Here is a 23,078-nt window from a genome sequence, read left to right as displayed (position 1 = left end):
AGATTCTTAAGTTAGTTGGAGCAATTATAGTACTATAGTTTTTACTTATACTTAATCAGTGCAACTCAATCTGAACCAATTAAAGGAACATAAAAAAAAATCACAAGCTCTTCGATCAAAAGCAACATACAAAGTTGGGATTATACATCTGGAAAATTCAAGGATAATAAATCATTTCCCAAAATTATTCAACAACTCCAAAACTTTTCTTCTTACATGTCCATAGTGAAGTCAAACCCTCAAAACAACCACCTCTAGGTTAAACAACGGCCACCAAACTGGTCCTGAACTTTCCACAGGCTTTGATGAGGAGTTCTGTCTATGTTGGACACTGCCTCGAGAATGGAAGGCCGCTAAAAGTGTCGAGTGATTTCTTTTAATTGTGTATTCCATTTAATTTATTATCAACTAAAGGGTGGCCCATTTAGCGGTTGCATTTTGAACTACTACTTTTTTAATGTCTGACAGCTGTAGTAACATTTTCATTGTGTCTAATATTTTGTAAAAGGTCTCCGGGTTACGAAATAGTTAAGTTTACACTCAAAGAAAATTGGGAAATACTGAAGACTTACTTCCAAAATGAAGAGTCTTCAAACGAAACTGCAAGAAAATTACGTCGGTCGAAATAAAGCACCTTCCAGGCAGTTTGTGGATAAATTTGTGAAGTGTGTGCGCGAAACTGGTTCGTTAATGGATCAAAAAACGCCTTCCCGTATTCGTCCACTGCGCTCAATCGAAAACATTGCTACTGTTGCCGAAAGTGAGAAAAAAAGCAAGGAGCTGCCGTTACGGTCAATGGTGAGCGCTATCAGGCCATGTTGGAAGATTTTTTGTTACCCCAAATGGACAATGAAGACATCGACAACATTAGGTTACAACAGGATGGCGCTACGTGCCACACAGCCAACGTTACAGTGAATCTTTTGCACACTGTCTTCGACAATCGCATCATAAGCCGAAATGGCAACGTCAACTGGCCACCTCGTAGCTGCAATTTGACTCCGTTGGACTATTTTTTGTGGGGAACCGTCAAGAATAAATATTACGCCAACCATCCAGAGATGATTGACGATTTGCTACACAAAATTGAAGTCGCCGTTGAAGCTCACACAATCGAAAATGTATTGAAAAATTGGGTTGACAGAATGGGCTACTGTAAGGCCAGCGACGGCAGCCATATGAACAAAATGGTGTTTCATTATTAACTGGAATGTTGAGGCTTTCAAATAAATAAAAATATTGAAAATTGATATTTTTTATAGCAATATCAAAAAAAAGAAAATTCGTGGCCACTCTTTATTAGCCCATAACGAACATGAGTCTTACTTCTAGGTTTTCCCTACCCATCAGACTCATTGAAAGCCTTGGCAACATTGTAAACAATTGATTTGGGTTGCTTGGTAAACTAATAATCTCCTTAGTCGTTTGCTTTGCACAGATGCAAAAAAATAATGACTGCACGGCGTTCGTATTCGGAGTACATAGTATGGATTTTGTATTTTTTCATATACAGTTATAAATCTTTTATAAACATAGATCAAAGATATTGTTCTAGCTTGTTCCGGATTATAAACATATTTTTATAGGAGTAACTTTCTCAATAAAACTCGGAAAATAACAGTTCAGAGTGAATATGTAATTAAAACAATCAAACTTTTTTTACTCATCATTTTAAAAAGCATACCAATGTCCTTTATCACAAATATATTTATGAATTAGTTGTAATCTAAATAGTCGTATTTAAATTTACTACATAATAAAAAATTCCATCTTACATATGCCTCGAGCATGTCACTATTTATATTTTAAGATTAATAGAACTTTACCTTCAGTAATATCCCTATACAAAAGTAGTCATTCATAATTATTTTTATGATTAATATATATATTTAAAAAATTAAAAATTCAAATTAAATTAAAAAAAAATTATCCATAAAAATATATCACTGCATCATTTTTGAATATATGTAGATAAAAATGACAGTAATTTTATTTTTTGTGAATAAGTAAAAGTTTGGAGGTTTAAAAACGTGTTTGTTAAATTGATCATTGCTCTGCTCCTCAAATGACTTTAAAGGTATATACTAGGTTTGTGCCTATGAAATAAGACTTTCAGCTATTCGTCCCTAGGTGTCGCCAGTTAGACATTATCAGCCAGTCCAAAATCTAAATGCTTATTTCGACATTTGTCAACAATATTCAATTCATTGTTTGTATAGTTTCATTGAATAACGCACTTTTTTCGCTCGTAAAAATGTCTAATTTTGTGCCTACAAACTACGATGTTCGGAAATAATTGATTTTCTATTACCCATTGAAGAAAAATGCTTCCCAAGCCCATCGAATGCTTGTGGAAGCTTACGGAGGACATGTTTTAGGCAGAGCACAGTGGTTCAGGTGGTTTGAAAAATTCTAAAGTAGTGATTTTGACATGAGAAATGATGAGCGCAGCCGGCCACCAAAAAAGTTTGAAGACCCTAAATTAATATTAACGGTCAAATCGTTAATGGCGATCGCTAACAACAACAATTGGTCGATTGGAAACATGCTATGCCCCAAAAAAACACAAAATATGAAGCCAGGCAACACAAGGTAATTTTCCTTGATGACAACGCACCACCGCGTCGCTCTAAAGCCACCCGCCAGCTTGTTGAATAGAACAACTGGGAACCTCTTGCTCATGTGGCTTACTCACCAAGCCTGACACCTTCCTATTATCATATATTTGCATCGATGGGCCACAAATTCAATGATTTACCCTTCGATTCTCATGTTGAAGCCAAAAAATGTATCGATGGCTGGTTTGTAGCCAAAGACGAACAATTTTTTTGGAAATGCACAAAATTTGTGGCTAGCGAAGGCGCATACTTTGAAAATTAAATTTGTAACCATTTTTTTGCATTAAACGTTCAATTTTTTTAAAGCCTAATTTCATAGGTGCATTCCTGGTAAGGATAATATTGAAACACATTCCCATGACCTTATTTCAAAGTAAATATTGCACAACTTTAGGCACAAACAAAATATTTGGAAAAAAAATTGACATTTTTTAAAGCCTCTTAGAGAATGGTAGTACTCTAAAAGAATCCCTATGGTCATCTGAGAAGAGAAGAAAAAAAGAGTAATCACTCATAGTGCATAATGGTACATTATATTATTAAATATTTAGTTTGATATTTGTTGGTTTATAGTTATGTATTTATTTCACTTATTTTTAATTAATAATCATGAATAAAAATCTTTCTGAAAACGTTTAATATTTCAAGATTATTATTGCAAGTATAACAAAAATATAAAAATAAAGGGCTAAAAGATTAAATTTTCTGCACTCTCTGGTTCGTTTTGGAACCAAATTTCATCGTCATATCATTTTTTTAAATCCTGCTTAATATAAGGACAAAACAAATTCATTCAGTTTAATTTTGTCACAATTGAAGAACTTTACTCAGAATTGCCTGAGATTCAGTTCACGGAGGAGGACAAGAGATGCGCTGAAGTTATGTGTCTAATTAAAAAAACTTGGACAAATTACCAACTGTAACATCTGTAGCAACCTTAAGCTGACCTTGCCTTACATACAGGAAATCAGGAAGCAACCGAAAGATTCGAAGAACCCCTGGAGGAATATTTTGAGGTCGTTCAGTCTCAAACAAATGTCAGGGACGTGGATGTCTCTAAGGTGACATTGGGATGCCTTGGGTGTGAAAGCAGAGCTCTTCACCCTGCCATTTGCCCAACAAGCATCTTGCCTGCGTCGAGGAGAACTGCTACGACCTCGTGACCAAGGACGAGTTGCCTACCGGCAGTCCTTATCTTAACACTATAAGGACAAATGTAAATAATTATTTACGTTTGAAGTCTTAAAAGATTTATTTGACAAATTTGAATATGACTATTATTTTGTTGATCTACAATCTGCAAGTACTTTGAACCTATTTCTCTCCTTTATTTTCTTTTTGTAATTAAAATTTATTGACCATAAGTAAGTTTTTTTTGTAAAAATTAGTGCTTCCCCACTCAGTGACTTTTCTGATTGGAATTATTTGCAAAATTTTGTTATATAATATTGAGTTGTTCGTTATTACATTATCTTCAAATAATTTTATTGATATTTTCATCTATTCCTTCTTTACTAGTCTTTTTTATTTATTTAGAGTTTCAATTTGTAAAGAATTCTTTACGTTCGTCCATTTGGGCAATTTTTTTATGATTTTTGAACAACTTCAGAACTTATAAACTTTTATTTTTAAATCCCTCCAAACGAAATAAAATCTGATGTCATTGAGCATTTTCCTGAGGTTGTAGAAAAAGTAAAAGGTGTAAAAACCCTTCCTGTAAAGGTATCACCATGTTTTTTTTTACAAATGCCCAATTCATTTAAGTAATACCAAAAAAAAAAAAAGAGAAATTGTTTCCAAATATTTCATGAGAAAATATAACCGAGTTTATAAGGACTGATTACAAAAAAAAGTATTTTTACTCTGTCAATTATTTGAAAATTATGATGTATGTATATAACTGTATCTCTGATAGAAAATAAATAAGAATAATGGTGTATTTTTTACCTTTACGACTAGTGTAAGTAATTATATACGTTAAAAAAAAACAATACCAATGGTATTCTCTAAAAAATGGATAAAAAGTACAAGTTAAGTAATACATACATAATTATCAACTAACTAAGTAGTTCTATGGTCATAAGTAAATTGAGAAGAGAAGATGCATCGTGCATTTTGGTATAATATATATTGTGTGCTGTTAGTTGGTTAATAATTATGTATTGATTGTACTAATGACTTGTATTTATATATTTATATTAGCATTAACCATCATGAAATATAAGATTTTTATTAATCTCTAAATATTCAAAAAATGGTTCAAACCTTGTCAATTGTATTGCTTTATTATTTAAAAAAAAACTTACTTAAACTTCCATAGCTTTAGTTTATCATAAAAAGTAAAAAAACTAATATCGTAGTAGACTATCAATGAACTTTTTAAGTTATTAAAATTAAGATATATGACTTCGATTCTTCAATTATATATAGCTTTATGTATCACGCTATTTTTTTTATTCTTTTTTTTAGATGTTTGCATGAGTAACGGCAGTTAATTTTAGCTCTTTGACCTTGATGATGTCAAATGTTGTAAAATAATGAGTGAAAAAACGAAGAACATTCAAGAATAATATTTGACCTTGGACCCTAAGGAATTTTTTTCTTCCATACTTCTGGATAGTAATAATTGTTGATTATGAGGTCATTAAAATTTCTGTTGCTGCTTAGTTAATGGAAAACAACTATTCCTTGTAGTATTTATAAAAAACGTTAAATTCGAATGTAAATCAATACTTGTTAGTCATTGATTCAAATGAAAATTATTATGAGCAATGCAATCAATCATTTTGTATAAGCTATAGCTTATACGTTTTATGGAAAGAATCAAGTAAATTTGACAGAATAAAATTTTCAATGGAACATGTAACTTTCATTATGTCATACAACGCTTTACAAAATTATTAGATAGGGGCTATGTACTTTTCGAATACAAAAATTTTACACTCACTCTAGTACGAGCCCCCTAGTAATATATACCTGAAGATATTGAGACAATAAACCGGTCTCGTATTGGATAATGACTACCCAAAAATAAGTACTCTCCCATATACATCCTAAATAGGAAAATTACTCCCTTCTGTGAATTAAGTACTTTCCTCTGTATGCATACATTAATAAATTCATTCAATATCCATAAGTGTTGAAAATACCGCTTGTCTCATTTAAAATTTATTCATCAAAATCTCTTGCAGGGTATATAGCCATCAACTTTATTAACCAAATGGGAAAAAGACAACTTTCAAAACCTATGTAGATCCTTTTTTCTTATAGACCAAGAACTTTTCTAAAAGAAAAAATGAATTATGACGAAATTGAAGAGAAAGTTGATGTAAGTTAAACAAACTTTTTTCATCATAATACCGTTTTTTAATCAATTCTTCATCAGCCCAGGTTTTGTTAAGAGTTTTTTTTTTTCAAAACCTGTACAGAAAAGAGTAATTTGTTGTGTTTGCACAGGTCTAGGAAACAGCATTCAAAGTCAAAGTGTGAGTGGATAGTGGAGAGTAACGCCTATGATGAATATTAAAACTAAAAATTTTTATTGCCACACAATGGATTTTGCAGAATATTGCAAGTTCTGTCATATGTGGAAAAAGTTAATAATGATTGGAAAGATGATTAATGTAAAGGAAAAAAACATTTGATGTTTGTACAGTCAACTCAAAAACTAAATACGACCAACGACAAGGACTGACTGGTTCATCCCTTTCAGAGGACAGGAAGTTTTACTTGAAGACATGTACAGGGAGGACAGGAAAGGTGGTAAAACATCTTACCCTTTCAAGGGGTTTTACTTTATTTTAAAGATTCATAGCAAAAAAGTATGTACCTTGAAAAATAAAAAGGAGAAACACTTAAAACAAAGCAAATAATTTCTAACTTAAACCCATTCTTTACTTTTCCCAAAGAGAAGAAAAACCAATTAAAAATAGACAGCTGAACTTGTCTAGTTATGTACTGGAGGAGTAATTATCCAACTTGGGATTTGTATGTGGGAGTACTTTTTTAAGGGAGTACATATTCAATACTACACCGGTAATTTCTAATTTACCAAAATATTTCATTCTCTTATTTTGTGTTAATAAAAGTTCAGAAAATGTACATTAGCTTTAATTTGTTATCACGGGTAAGTTTGGACCCTTTAGACGTAAATATTCGACTAAATTTTGGTTACCCAAATTTTCGAGTTCAATTCCGAAAACCAAATTAGACGAATACATGTCTCGAATTTTAAGAGTATATTACCCAAAGTTGAGACAGTAATAAAATAGTGTCCGGTTGACGTTTACATTTTGACGGATGCCAAACCAGATTTAAACCTCAATACTTTCTATCAGAACATAATTATTAGTTATTAGAGAATTTTTGTTTTTAAAACATTACACACATTGTTACCAATATTATATCTTACAGCCTCTTTTTTTTAAAAAAGGGCTCAAAATAAGTTAGTATACAGCCTACTTTTTCAACTCTAAAATTATTATTTCATAATATTTCACAACTTAATAAGAACTTATTTGTATCCAACCAATCAATATTGAGAACGTTTATCAGAGGAAAAGAAGAAAAAAACAATGATTGCCGACGACCAAATAAAGTCTACATTTTTCTGTTTGTGGGGTAACACTTTGTGAAATAACCAACTGATGCAACTGCTTATTTAAATGTGGCTCCGATCATTAATAGAGATACTACGTTCGATTCGGAGAATATATTTTTTATAACTAGGATTAGGTACTCAGCAATAAAATAACCTTTTTAAGATCTGGAAAATCCAGTGCATCGTTTTTATAGTCTGTAAAAGTTTTAGTACCCTGAGCCAATTCAAGTCTTTGATCTTTTTGGATAATATATAGATCAGGGCCATTCGCAGGATTATATAAATATATAAGAGGGCGGCTTGGTTTTTTGCATTTTTTTGAAAAAAAACAACCTATAGTTATTCTAAAAACATTTGAAAAATTAAATTTCAAACCCATAGTTATTCACAGAATATTAAACTTTTTGGAAAAACTAAAACCAAAAAATTATATTTCTCGATAAAAAAGTGGAAAAATTAAATTAAATTTCAAACATTAAATTATCTAATCAAAACCCCAAATTCATTAATTAGGAGGGAGCAATAGCCCTTCCAGCCCACTCCCTTGTGCATGCTCCTGTATGTACACTTATAATTTATCTAGGTACTTCAAATCCAGCTACGAGGCCCGTCCAATTTCAAGTTATCACTTTAATTAAAACATTCAAAACAAAAAAGTTGATTCATTCTAGACTACCAAAAAATTATAAAATGCCTCCTCAAAGGACTACTAAGGATTTTTAAATTTATGAGCCCCGATATACATCCTTTTTTAGAATTATTATTCTTGCATATACTTTTCAAAGAACCTCAACCATACTTCCTAAATAAAGTATATATTTGATATTTTGAGAAAAATAATAGAGGCAGGAGGTAAAGCAAGTTCAAACATAAAACCTTAGGTTTTTTTAACCTTGAATCAAGAAATATATATTTAACATACAATAGCATACATATGTTATATGTTCGGAAATACACATACATAGTAACGATTTTGAATTCCTATTTTTACAATTAAGATCTTACAACTGAATGTGTAACAACCTATGTTTAAAAGAAACTACAGAAATATATGTAGAAGATTTTTAACTCCATACAAAATCTACTTTCAAAACTTTTTCATACATTATTAATTTTTTTTTTTTTTTTTGTAGACCAAGCTAAAGACTAAAATGTTAATTTATATATGGTACGTATAAAATCACTCTAAAAGAAATAAAATTTAAAAAAAAATGAAAGCCATATTATGTTCTAAATAAAATTAATGTACATATTCCACACAAAATGTGTATTTTAATCATATTACAGCATATGTACTAACCCATTTTTAAAACATTTTATAAATGTTTTAAAATTTAAACGTTCGTATATATCTTATGTATGTATCTTACATATTTTACTTTGTCAAAGTAATTGTTAAGAGAAATGAGCACTTTCATACTCTTTTCTTTTAAATATCCTGATAACTAGACTGAAGATTTGAGAGCAATCGCTTAATTGCTCAGAAAATTACTCACTTTGACGATTTGGAAAAAACTGCTCATTTTTTTTTTTTTGTGTCTGAGAAAATTCTTATAAAACGCAAAATAAAAAAAAGTTATGTTGTGTATAAATATATAATTTTGATTTTCATAAAAACGGTTAGCATTTAATTGGAAAACCTTTTATTACTCTGATCAAAAACAGACCACCATCAATATACCAATTATTTACAAATATATTTCAAAATATAATGCATATACTTTATGAAAAAAAAAAAAAATGATGGCATTTAATAATATTGTACGTATTTACATATTTACCACAATCAATTTATTGTTGGAATCAATTTCAAAAAATATAATACAATGCAGACATGCTTCTTTAGGATGCCAAAAAATAGAAGTAATAAATTGGCAAAATGTATGTATATGTAAATATATTATGTAGTTATCAACTGCATTCTCATAGTGTATGAAAATGATGTACTTCTATTATCAAATAGGGAGGACCGTATAGAATTTGTATTTTTCTTCAGACACGTGAAAATTTGACATAACACACCTAATTATTTTGTGCACTATTGTTTGAACTTTTTTAATATGATATCCGCAAGGAGTTTCCCTGCAAATTTAATTAGAAATTAATTTTTATACGTAGAGACGACAAAATGATTTCGATTGGCATTTTGGGAAAGTAAGGCCAAAGTAGTTAGTCAGTCTACAGAAATGAACGTCAGCTATGGAATAGAGTAACCATAAGAAAACATCAATACCTTTTTTTGTAGCTTGTCGAGATTTGGATACATAACAGTAAATCCACTTGTAGTTTCATTTTAATTTTGTTACTAGTGGTAGTATCCAGCATTACCCGGAGTAATGAGTGCGTCATCAAGCAAACAAAATTTGTTTTACTAACTCTGCAATAAGTCTACAGTGCGACTTTTCGTTTTTCGTGACCACAAACATTCGTTGCTACTTTTATTTCCAGCTATTATTATTTTATTCTTACAAATAAAATATGTAAGTATTGAGTAGCAACGTGTGAGTGTCTAAAACTGTTGATTTTTTGAGGAGTTATCTTCTATACTACTAAAGAAAAGTATGTATGTTAACTGAAGTGCTAATTACTTGTGGGTAATGCCGGATACTACCGCTAGTAACTAAATACAAGTTAAAGTAGAAGGAAGTATCGCGTTCTGTATCGAATTTTTGACCCGCTTAAAAAAAGGTATTGTTGTATCCTTTTCCATAGCTGACGTTTATTGTTACAGACCAAAGATTTTGATCTATTATAGTCTTGCTAGTCTTTTTATCCAATGTATAATACTGATCAGTAGAGTTGGATTGGTCTCAAAACTAAAAAAACTGTTGTCCTATCAGGCCGATCCTTATTAATATCGTCAGTCCAAGGACCGCCCATATCTGGACCGAAAAAATAAGAACTGAGACAACACTATATATAGTGATTTTTAGGTTTTTCTTACATATAAGTTGAGGACTCATTTAAAAAAAGAGCATTTGTAACAAAAGCTCAGCTTTGTAGCGATCAAAAGTACTGAAGTACTCCTTGATTAATCACGTCATATTTTTTAAAAAACTGTTATCATTTTCACTTGAAGATTGTTTTTAATAGGATTTAAATTTTAGCATTAAAGAGACCAAGAAATTGATTGAGTGGGTGGCTCAAATCTTTTGTATGCAGAATCACAAAAATTTATTCGAAAGTTTTGGTTTATATAACGTAAAATCCCAATATGGAGCGGAAATATGTGATAATATTAAGTCCATACTATTAATATAATATACTTGGAACATATCTTATAAATGGATATAAGGAAGAATTTTCTCCTTTGCTTTCTGCAACACAAAGGGTTAGTTGGAAACCGACTCCCACTTACGATTATGGAACAACCGTGAAATAGTAGTCAAACTGTAGTCAAGGGGATTCAAATCAGGTGATTGAGGTGGTCAAATGTTTTTGTGAAGGCCTCCTTCACCTCATCCACATTGATTTTACGTGGTCTGCCGGTCCAAACACCCTCCATCAGATCTTTTCCCTCCTTGACAAGCTTCTGGACCTTAAACACAGTAGTCGTGGATAGTCCAGTATCCTTGATTATCTCCTTTGACAGACCTACCGGCGCGGAGGAGAGTACAACCATATGACGTTTGGCCTCGTCATTCCTCGCAAACGACTTTGTTTGATGCAAGTAAGAAAAACAAAAACAAAGCCAAAAGATTTACCGAGTTACTTGTGCTAGAGTTTTTTATTTCCGGTCACGGAAACTCGAGATATAAGCGTTTAAAAATTAGTCTGCGTATTTATGCAACTACCAGTATGTGTTTAACAATTTGTGCTAACTTGACCTTAACCTCTTAAAATTTAATGGCCCTTACTGTGAACATATATAATCTTTGTACTAAGGTAGACCAATTTGTAACTTTTGCAGTCATTCTGGTTACCTACAGATACATAAACTTAACCTCCGTTCAAATATGCTCCCAAGTCCTTTTTTATCTCGCCCATGTTATCCGGGCTAAGGGTCTATTTCGAATCAAAGTTTTTTTTATTCATTTATATTACAATTTTAACATTCCCACAAAATGTTATGCATATTAATGAAATTTTATATTTTATAAACTAAAACATAGCTTCATGTACTTATTTCTCACCCTGTAAATACATAATATCAAAGAAAGCTTTGTTCAAAACATGTTATATACAAGAGTTAATAATAGATAAAATAGCATATATTATATTTCTTTCTTTAAATTGATAGTAATATTAATGGTATTAGATCTTTAATTACATAATAATAAGAAATTTGATTATTCAATATAGAAAAAGAAAGGCTGTTATGAGTGTTAGTTAATATTATGGAATGAATGATTCTGCCTTACTTGACAATGGTTTCAATATTTTGAAGTATTCGTTCACTCTTCACTTTTGATGGATGTGTCTCCTCTGTTGGAATGGGAGGAGAATGGTTGGAGGAAGAGGAAGTAGGGGGTAATTTCTCCTGTGATACTTCGTTGTCTTCTTCAGTTACATGATAACCCTTATGAAACCAGTCAAGCCAGTCAAAAAAGTTGGGTGAAGCACTATTGTTACTTTCATCTAAAACGTGTAATGTATACATATATTGAAACAGTAAATATATATACTATATTATACGAGAAAAATGTCCTGTCTTATGGTAAATATATTGTTGAACTTCAAAAACATCTTATGCTTGTAAAAATAATAAAAATGAATTTCCTGTCAAGTCATTTTTGCCGTGGTACAAGTCATTTGTCAATTTTTGAGTCAAAATGTGCCATATAAGGCTTTTTTTACAATTTCAAATATGATGCTTTGAGTAGAGTTGTAAATAACATTTCTGTCCAGAACAATTATCTAACTGGCTTTCTTTTCAGGCTGTTAATGTCGCAGTACATGTCATTTAAAAAAAAAAAGAGTTGAAATATGGCATTTTAAGTACTTTTTACTGTCAAAATATATGCAATCAGTAGAGTTATAAATCTTAAACATTTTTTTTAGCGTGCAAGTACTGCGAGAAAACTGTTCCATTTTCCGGTCAATTTTTGTATCCGCTGTACAAAAGACTTTCTGCTAGGAACAATAATAAAACAGACGTGTTTCTCAGACCATTTTTGCCGTATTTAGTATGAAAAACAAACGGGATTCTTAAGTCTAAAGACACTATTTTAATATATTTTTTACTGTCTTCAATAATATAATATGAATAAAGTTGTAAACCCCAAGCAATTGTTAGTGTGATAAGTTTTTTATAGCTGGCAACCAGAATACTGTTTCTTTTAAGTTCCTTCAATTGATTAGATGAAGTTGCACTTATTTAGTATAAGTAAACAATACAGTATTAAAATTACTCAATCTGACATAAGAATCATCATTTGAAATCCATAAACATACACTAGCTTGCCTTCTGTCGTAGCGAGAGAGTAACTAACCCTATAATTACCCTCGTTTTTACATACTGAAAATGTGATCGATTTACAAGCTATTAGTCATATATTGTACTCTAAATTTTACGTCGTATTTGGTTTATCAGATAGAAATACTGTACAGATTTTTTTAATAGTTCAATGTCAATAAAACAAATTTATTATATTTAATAGCTCATTTTAGTAGTACTTGACGCTATAATCACGAATCAGAAATTAGTTTTTTTGTATCAACTATGTTTTTCGAGAATTTTTGATTTCTATTTTATGAAAATTTTTGCCCAATTCTTGGTTTGAGCCAATAATTCACCTCAAAATTTGTTGTTGTTTATTTGCATAATTTAAATACGTTTATATATTTTCTATGTGATCATTCAATCCTAAAAAAATTGAATGAAATTATAAAAGCCAATATATTTGAGGGGTTTTGTTAGAAAATATAAAACAACTGGGGGTTCAATTGTTTTTTTACGCCAAAGGACTTTACTTGAAGCATTAATAATTTGGTTTTCATTTACAAAGAAAATATTTGCTTCTAGAAAGTCTAGTTCAGCTGCAATATCAGTTTGATTATTTTATTTATTGAAAACAAAATCAATATGATCAATAATATTTATATTCATGTATAAAAAATCATTTCATTTCCCATATTTATATTTGGATTCATTTATTTCCTTTTTTATACAATTTATCACGACATTTTAAAACTTTCTACTTCAAAAAATAAATAAATATTTAAATCTATATTGGTAATGAACTGAACATTTTTTAACCAAATACTTGTTTCTAAAGGAAATCGTATTCCATATATGCTTCAAATGGATTCATTTGACGTTAAAATGATAGAAATATAAAGGCATTATATATTTTCACACCAGTGGTTTAAAATATGGTCGCTTTTTGTAACATTTAAAGTCTATTTTTACTAGGATTGGATTATTGTATATCAATTATAAGCACATAATTGAATTTAACATCAAATTCGTAGTAGGATTATGTCCAAATTTGGCTCAAACATAAAAAATCGTTGAACACCCCAAAATTTCAAATTGAACATTCTGGAAAAAAATTAAAATATCTGACGCAACAAATTACGAATTCTTGCGTCAAGTTATACAAGGGTTGAATATGGAATATAAAATATTTTTGAAAAAAAATATAATAATATCAATCAGCGTAACGATTTAAAATTTCTCTGTTTAATCAAATATGGAACGTGGCAAATTTTAACTTCTGTTTTAGTTATAAGTGTTGCACAAAATGGAAAAACATTATAATTAAAAAATAGTAACCTAAAAACAGGACATTCACGTACAGTGGTTCTCAAACTGTATACAGTCTAAGCGCACTTAGACCAAACTTGATCGAGTATAGAATGACTGACACAACATTTCCAATATCTATAGTATAGAATACTGATTAGGGAACCAAAACTTGCAGTAGCCTTTAATTAAGATTTTAACTCCGTTATTTTTAATTACGAGGTTTTATTACGCAACCAAGTGACAACTGAAACAAAAATACACAAGTTATCTTTTTATCAATTGTCTCTAGGTGTACAAATCGTTGAGAAACAACAAAAAGGCAGCATGTGTCTAATATCCTCGACGACGGTGTCAGTGCAAAGAGAGCCGCAAAGATTGTTGGCATCTGTATCCGGAAAGTCTTAAACATCAAGAATTGAATTTCAGCTCCATACCACAAAAAACTTCTGTAATAACTGTATGGATCACATCTAGCCTGTCTCCATGTGGCTTTTCTAAACCCATGAGCTTAACCCTTTTGGGCGTCTTGGAGAAGAATATTTATATAGCTTTGATTCAAATTGAGGTTTGCAAAAAATTACCATCATGACAGCCTGGTACATCCTGAACACGACTTTTAAGAGCTGCCAGTCTGTTCACCGGCGTGTTATTGCTTGTGAAAGAGGAAATATAGCATAAAAAATATCATGTTTAAACAATTTTTAAACTGTTTTTGGAGCTGTCTTTAAAAAAAAAATCATAAAAATCACGTTTTTCGTAATTAATTAAAACTACTGGAAGTTTTGAGTCCCTACTCAGTAGGTATTTGTTGAATGTTATTCTTTGAGAACCACTTTTCTATCTATATATATATATAAATTTTAAAGGTATAAATTATACGTACTTTCAGGTATTATATCTTCATAGTCGTATGAAATATCGATGCTACTATCATTTGCTATTGTTTCATTCTCATCGAGTCCAAAATCAACGTTGTAGGTATATTGTACATTGACGTCATCTTCTTCAAGATCCTTATTTTAAAGAAAAACAAATGTAATTAATAAAAATATACTTTACAACTTTCAAAAGGAAAATTAAACCACTTTTGATAATTCAAATCTGCATACCATTTTACATACAAAAATAATATATTATAAAATTAAATTGTCAATGGGAGTCATTCAAATAATCAAAAACGATGTTTAAAATATGTATTTGCTATCATTTAATGAGTAAATATTTTTAAATGATAGATAATTTACCCCAAAAAATTTATTTTGTTTTTCAAATAGATGTACTAGTTGCAGGCTAGTTTGACTCTAATTCTATACGAAAATAAAAGTTTGATTATATATAAATGTAAAAATAGGAATACTGAAACATACTATATGAAAATAAAAGAAGAAAAGAAGACTGAAATATGAAAATAATGATGTTTTATACAATATTACAGACATTTAATTTCCTTTTTTGATCTAGTATTTTGCATTCTTTTGATATTGTATGTATATGCATAGAAAATATTCTATAAATGAGATATATTACCCCATCAACATTCAATTATAGATGAATATTGAAAGGTTTGAATACAAAGGAGGAAATACAAATTATATAATATTAGGTAAAGGGTTCAATAAAGATTGCACACAGGAATAATCCCCTCTGTAATTCTGTCCCTCAAAAATTAACTCCATAAAATTTACCATGTATGAAAAAATTCCCGTAGTTATACACATTATGGCTCATAAACTGACATTAAAAGCAAATTAAACTTGAACTAATATATATATAACTAATTAATTAGAGAAATTTTTATAATGAAATATAGATACATATATTCATCAATGATCGATATTTTAATTTTTGGCTCTCTGCTAGCACACATTTCTGTATGGCATTGGATTATGGTTTGGATGATGTATTGTACAACCCTTACTCTTGCTAAGATTATAAAACAGTATCATTCGGCGGCATTTTAGGTGTGAAAGGTGGATTCATCTTGTTACCATAGATAATTCCTGTTGGGATAGGTTTTGAGGTCTAATGAAAGTGGATTGTCTTCCATAGATTCCAAGTTCTCGGCTTATTGCCGTACGGAAGCCCTTGGATCAAAATCCACCCATTTGGGGATAATTTCATCCAAATCATACCTGACAAGGGCATGATTTCCCCAAAGAGCATGTTTAATAATAGAATATTCCAATTTTAGGTCAGAAAGTTAAGTAAGATCCGAAAAGTCGTGCTTTCCGAGATGCCGAGGATAACTTTCATCCTTTTCAAAATCGACCTGCACTCGAAGAGAATCTAGGACTCTTTGGTCTCGATAAGACATTTCGATTGGTCCCAAAAAAGTTATCTATGATCAATAATAATTTCTAAGTAAGGCTATAAATGTACTGCCACTCTATGAGCCATACCCTGTATATATCGTGGATTGAATACCAAATAGTTGTGATTAAAAAATTACAAACATGAGTGTTTTTGTCATTTTGTAGCCTTTTATTTTCTCCAAATACTCAAGTAAAGAGAAATTCATACTTTTGCAATTTTCAGATTCATTTTGCTGTAGAAATTTGAAACAACAATTATTTATATTTAAAAAATGTAATTTAGAAGCTGATTTTTGAAAGTAAATATCGATTAGGCTCTCATCAAAACGTTATGTACTGATTAATCTACCGATCTGACCCAACAAAAGATCCGCAGATAGACTTTATAGCAGCAAATTTATCTATTAAATTTTCATGTGGCATCAAGACAAAAACTTAAAATTAACCCTGTATTATCACTCCGTTCTAAAAATTATTGTTTGTGTTTTTTCTGTGTTTCTATGTTAAATCATATGATATAGATAACAGCCCTTGAAGCTACAATTGTTGAAAATTATTGGGAATATACGAAGGGTCCTTTATGCTTTTAAAAGCTGTGGTAGGGGTTTTTAATGTACCTTGAGGCCCTAAGTTTGTATTGCACTACCTTTAATTCCCAAAGTATCGGAGATTATATTGGCTGTTCTTGGAAGTGGCGACATTATATTTAACCTCTTTCGAAGTTTCATGGTTATTTTCCGAAATCTTTTGTGTCTAGGGTACCATATGAGAAAACAAGAGGGTTATTTTATTGTCGCTCATCTGTATACGAGATAGCTATCAGCGGATAATACCGGGTCAAACGAGTACTTAGTATTTATTTTGTAATTTATGATTATAATGGTCAATAAAGTTTCTCATTACATGATAACTTGGGGTTATCAAATTATAAATTATAAAATCATGTTAATAATTAATAAATACTGTGAAACTTTAGTATTTCTTAAAAAAATATGTAAAGAATAAGTAATAAACTATAAGCTGGTCCTACTGATTCGGGTTATTGTTAAGGTAATTGCAGTTTATTCTCCTCGTATTCTAAAAATATGTCAAATTATATTTAATCAAATATATAAATATTGCATAAAAATTACAGTCAAAGAAGGTAGAAAATTTATAATTCAACTACATACTACATATTTATGCTTAGTTGGAAAGAATCAGTGTATTCAATCATAAAAACTTATTTGATCTTATCAATCTGATATTTTCTTTATCCCAAGTTTATTTATTTATTGAAAAATATTTAAATCTATCAGATATACCTTTATTTGTTTTTATTGATAGTAAAATTATTTACCCAAAAAAGTACTGACATTGACTTTTTGTTTTTTTTTAAATTTTGGATAGCGAAATAGAGACAAGAAATAATTTAGAATTAACAAAAAAAAATTAATCTTTTGACTTTACTTAATATGCATATAAAATACATTTAATGCCAGTAAAATTTCGAAAATATATTCAAAATAAATGGTATTTAATGATTTACATATTTTTTTATCGATAAGGAAGTCATTGATTAAAAATACTTCTTTATTCATTTATTTATGGTGGATGTGTAAAGATATTAAATATAGATAATATAAAAAGAGCATTTATCATTATATTTTAAGTATATTTAGACTTAGCTTGTTGCTTTAACCCCTTAAGAGATTGATTTATTTCTTAATCCGTGTTAAGCCATTCGGAAAAAAAAAAATATCATATTTTTTATGATAAAACAACACCAACTAAAATAATATACAATAAATATGGTAGCCTTATTTCCGTGTGACAACATATCAGCTGTTGATATATTATTTGAATTTTTGTAGGAAGGGGGGTAATCAATATGCTGCTGGAGAAGAATCAGGACGAATTTGAATACAAATGGATCCTTGAGCAATGAATGGATCGATCCTTATGGAAAGCTACGTTTTTCAAACAGTTAATGAATTCCCTTCGTTCAACGCGGTCAAAGTCATCATGAATCTGGATTTCTCAAAGAAACCGAAAAAATAAGAATTTCAATGACAATTTTTTCATAAAATGTTAATTGCTTACAAAGTATCAAATAGAAATTTAGTCTGTCCCGACTATTGAAGTTCCTAGATATCCTGACATAATTGTATTGTTTGATAGTCGATGTAACCAAGAAAATAATTTTGTTATACCGGATTGCTATGCAAATTTTTCATCTTTTGATAGTGACTTAGTGAATCTGAAAAGAGAAGTCATTATATTGATCAATAATATGATGTTCCCAAAAGTAGAATTTCCTTGCAAAGACAGAAACCTTATAAGCAAATTTCAAATTAATGGTTACTCAAAATGACATTATCGGAATATATGTTCCGAATAATGAGGATCCTGAATTTTTTAGATCCAAACTTTTGTCCATAATATCAAACAGGCCTAGCATAATAACAGGGAAATTTAATGTAAAGCTCAAAGTCAGTAGGGATTCAACGCAAAACTCTCATCCTATAGCTACTAAAGCTGTTAACTCAATTATTGCATTCTATGGTTTTCTTGACACTGGTAGAAAAGTGGGAACTTACATGCATAGTTTTTCCTCATTAGACAAATTTTTGAGGCCAGTATCCTCCCGTATACATTTTTCTCTATTCAAACGTTTCTTAAAAGAATCTTTGAAGTCATACAGGTTGATAGAAACATAACAATCTGACCATAAAGGCATATTTAACCAAATTGACTCTTCTTCAAGGGTGGTTAAAATAAAAAGTCATGGAAGCTCAACTCTATATGATTAGATTACCCTTATTTTAATAGCAAAATTATCGAAAATTGAATGCACCAAGTCAATTAGTCGCATAAAATGTGAATAAAATTGAAAGTTTTATTCGAAACTGTATGGTTGTTTTGATTGTGGATAAATGGGTAAATGCTCTAGATGTGGAATTAACAATGCAGACCTTTTCTATGACTATATTAGTGAAATGTATAGCTCCATCAATTTGTCTGAAAAAGACAAGAATGTTATTGAACGTCATGTGAGTGTTAAAGAAATAAAAATAACTATTCCCAATAACACTAAGTTAAATCAAGCACCTGCCCCTCTGAATTTACACTTGAATTCTATAAAACCTATTGAAACCAATTGTCTCAAATTCTTCTTTCTTTTGAGACAAGCTTGTGGCAACTGGATATTTCATAGTTTGTACCCGGGAAGTTGGAAATAAGGGTCATATATACACAAAAACTTTGGAGAATCCCCTTTTTACTGTTTAATGTAGACTACCAAACATTTCTTGTGGGAATGCCCTAATTGAAATATAATACATAGGGACGTTCTTTCAGTTTTAGATAACTTTTTTGGGCGCAAGCTCGTGAGTAATGACTTTTTAACCTTTTTTAGCGGTACAGACAGTCAAAAAACTAATGTTGTCCTTACAAAAGCGCAGCATATTTTGTACACCCTAATGTCAAAGAAAATGAAAGACACAAGATGAGTTTTAAACATTGTAAAGCTGTATACGATTGTTTAAAATATTCATAATATCTAGTATTTTTTCATATAATTGTCATTAATACATTTGGGTTAGTGTATCTGTTTATATTCTATTTGCATATTATCATTTTATGTCTTTCTCTTTTTTATTTTTAATTAAATGTAAGCCAAACAACTTCCAAGAGAAAAAAAAAGATCATGGATTACCATCAATGAAAGAGTCCCTGAAGTTGATGAAGTCCTTTCCAATTAATAGTCTTGTCTTGATCTAATTTGTCAACTTGACGTATTGAAGGCTCATTATTTTAAATTCAATCTACATGGTGGCCTAGATAATTTTGCAAAATCTTTAAAGACTTAAAACGAATGTACTGGATGGGGTAGAACCCTTAATTGTTTATTATTTGAAAGTTACATTTAATGACATTCAACTTTTCATAATGAGATCCGCCTTTCTTAATAAACTCTGCCAGAAGGCGCCGGAAGCTTTAGCAGGCCCGAGCGAACTCGTGCTAATCTAGCATTGCCATTTTACTGGTTTTGATTTGGCACTTTTAATTTACATTGCCTGAATATCCCAAAGAAGAAATTGCACCTTGTTCTAAGACAGTAAACCGTCCCACACATCTTAATTTGTACAAGATATTTTGGCCTAAAAGTGTAATAACTTTTGGAGCCCGGATTTTTTGCCTGCAAACAGCCAGGACCTGAACCCCTTTGATTTATATATCTGGTGGAGGATCGAGTATGAGGCTTGTGCCAACTATCATTTGTCCATGGAGGCCTCGACGAAGTCCATTACTCGTACAATTGCAAAGCTGGATCTGCACAAGGTCGCCCGGACCATCTAAATCATCTGGCACCGTGGGGCAGAGATTATCAAGAAAGGCAAATCTTATTATAAATATTTGAATTACATTAAATGTAGCTGTCAAATTATAACAAAATTATGGTTCTGGTTCGTTCGTTAAATGTATTTAAAGACTCTACCAATTTATCTAGACAACCCTGTATATCATCTGGTTATCGTTCAGATCACTCGAATCCTAGATTAAGGTCGCTGAAATTAATCTGTTTGTATTCACTATTTTTTTCTCCCAGAAATTTGCAAAGTTGCAAAAAAATTTACAAAGGGGATTTTCCGTTTAAAATCCCTTTAAAGGGTTAAGGTCGACATTTCTCTGGAGAGAAGCAATAAAAATTGCAATATTGTGCTAAGAATAGTTTATTCAAAAATATTTTCAAAGCAAATCTAAAAAACCTTCATTGACAAATCTCATAAATTCTTAAAACCGATTTACAGAATAAAATAAATGTAGTAAAATTACCGAATTAGTTGTGACATCCTCATCTTCTAATACAACATCATGGGTCTCTGTAGCCTGACTTAAATAGAGTGTAAAAACAGTCATTAGCTTTAAGTAGTCATCACGGTCTGTTTCAATGAAAGCATCATTCCAACCACCTGCAAATAAAGCAAGTTTATGCTTGCTTTTGTGTTCCACAACTCCCCAAGTAAAAAAAACATTGAGTCCAAATTCATTTTGAAGGATTTGAAGTCGAGTATTCATATCAATTTCTGGTATAATCCCTTTATTCCCCGTCAGCGTCCATCCCCCTGTGTAGTCAATGAGACTCTGTAAGTATGGAAGATTCCGTTTCTCATCCTCTGAGATACAAACTTGGTAATATTTTTTAACTTTAGCCACGGCCTCATCCTCATTTTCATTCATTTCCGTTAGTAGATTATGAATAAATAACTGATTCCTTTTATCGACCATTTGGAATCGATCCGTGTTTTGAATAATAGTTCTAGTGGCCCAACCTCCACAGGCATACTGATAAAAGTCTTCACAAGGATCTACACTACGATCCAAGCTAAAAAGTATCGTTGCTGCTGCCTTAACACAGTCTTCACTGAGGCAAACTTTTCTCTTAAGAGAGTCTTGTGGCTCACATGAGGATTGATGACTACTTTTTTTTTCTATTTCTTCTTCAAGGGAATGTTCGAAATGCAGCACTAGAAAAGGTATCCAGAAGGTCCACTTCATTTTTTCACATTTATATACTTTTTTTACACATTAAATACACTTTGGGTGTCTCATTCTTTATTTTGTGGATATATTCAAGAATTAAAGCTCTTACACAAGAAACATAAATCACAGGAAATTCCCCATCCTCTCAACTTCATATACGCACTGATCAACAAAAATATATAGTAAAAGACTATTTTATGTTTTTCACTTTCAAAAAACAAGTTTGCATAGTATTATAATTTTTTTTATACACACTTAAAACAAATATGACACATTCAATCACCATCATCAATATGTGTTATTTTGTTGTTCGTTAACAACACAGAAGTCGTATTTATTTGAATTATTTATTTACACTTAAAGTTAACGTCATTCTCTTAACAAAACAGGAGGATGACTAAAGAATAATTTACTTTTTTATTCTACGAAACAAGGGGGAAACCATTTCCCTCTAAGAAAGGAGGAAGAAAATTACTTCAACGCTTTCTATGGTGAAAGTAAAGAGAAGAAATTTAAATTTTAAGATTTATTTTTCCTCAACCAAGATAAAAGGACTCAAATTTAATTCCATACATTCATTTAAAAAAGTTGTTCAAGTATCGTATTATAGGTATTTAATAGTGTTAGTTGGATTTGAATTCGAATTTCGATTTTACTATAGTCAACAAATTTCCGAAAACTAGTCAACCTCATCCCTAAATATATTATTTCAACAATTACACTTAACTCGAAATCGAATGATCAAAACTCAAAATACTCGATTATACAGTGTGTGAGGTAAAATTTTGAACTTTTTGATGAAGAACAAATTTAGCAAACTTATTCAAGAATTGAAGGAGTACACCATTGAAGCTTTATCACAAACTTCTTTATTAAAATACCATTTATTTCTACTTTTCAAAATGATTTCCTTTGGCTGCTACAATGTCATCAAACCTGGTCCTAAAGGCACTGCACCACTACTTGATAATGTCCTTGGATATGGTCACCCACTGCTGCTCTGTGGAGGCCTGGAGTTTATTCAAATTTAGGCAAGAGGTAGTACAATCTCTCTTCTCGACTAACCCCTAATGGCATAGTCGATGGGGAACAGTCGTAGGAGGTAGGTGACCAAATAGATATTTAGGCTTGTACGAAGTCAACCATTTCTGCCCCCTTTTAGCCTTGGTTGCTAGAGAGCACAGTTGCCGATGTCATTGTACATAAGAGACCTTTTTCAAATCCTACCAATTCCTTATCAGAGTACAATCACTTACTTTGAGAGCCTCAGCATGCTGCCTCATTGACTTGGCCGGACTTCTGTTTACTGCAGTGTCCACATCATCCACGAT

General features: G+C 30.8%; 1 protein-coding gene across 1 annotated transcript in view; it reads right to left on the bottom strand.

Moving 5' to 3' along the window:
* LOC121132528 (endothelin-converting enzyme homolog) overlaps window positions 1–22,146 on the bottom strand; it is a 171,150-nt gene extending 149,004 nt beyond the window's left edge. Inside the window, exons 1-3 of the mRNA XM_040727946.2 lie at window positions 21,040–22,146; window positions 14,793–14,922; window positions 11,580–11,796 (exon numbers count right to left, since the gene is read on the bottom strand). Of these exons, the coding sequence (XP_040583880.1) occupies window positions 11,580–11,796; window positions 14,793–14,922; window positions 21,040–21,762 (1,070 nt within the window). The 5' untranslated portion in view covers window positions 21,763–22,146. The remainder of the gene's footprint in view (window positions 1–11,579; window positions 11,797–14,792; window positions 14,923–21,039) is intronic.
* Window positions 22,147–23,078: the final 932 nt, after the last annotated feature.

The sequence above is a fragment of the Lepeophtheirus salmonis genome, chromosome 2, assembly GCF_016086655.4.
Source record: "Lepeophtheirus salmonis chromosome 2, UVic_Lsal_1.4, whole genome shotgun sequence".
Lineage (NCBI taxonomy): Eukaryota > Metazoa > Arthropoda > Copepoda > Siphonostomatoida > Caligidae > Lepeophtheirus > Lepeophtheirus salmonis.
The sequence above is the reverse complement of the archived record's forward strand: the minus strand, read 5'-3'. Positions and strand labels throughout refer to the sequence as shown.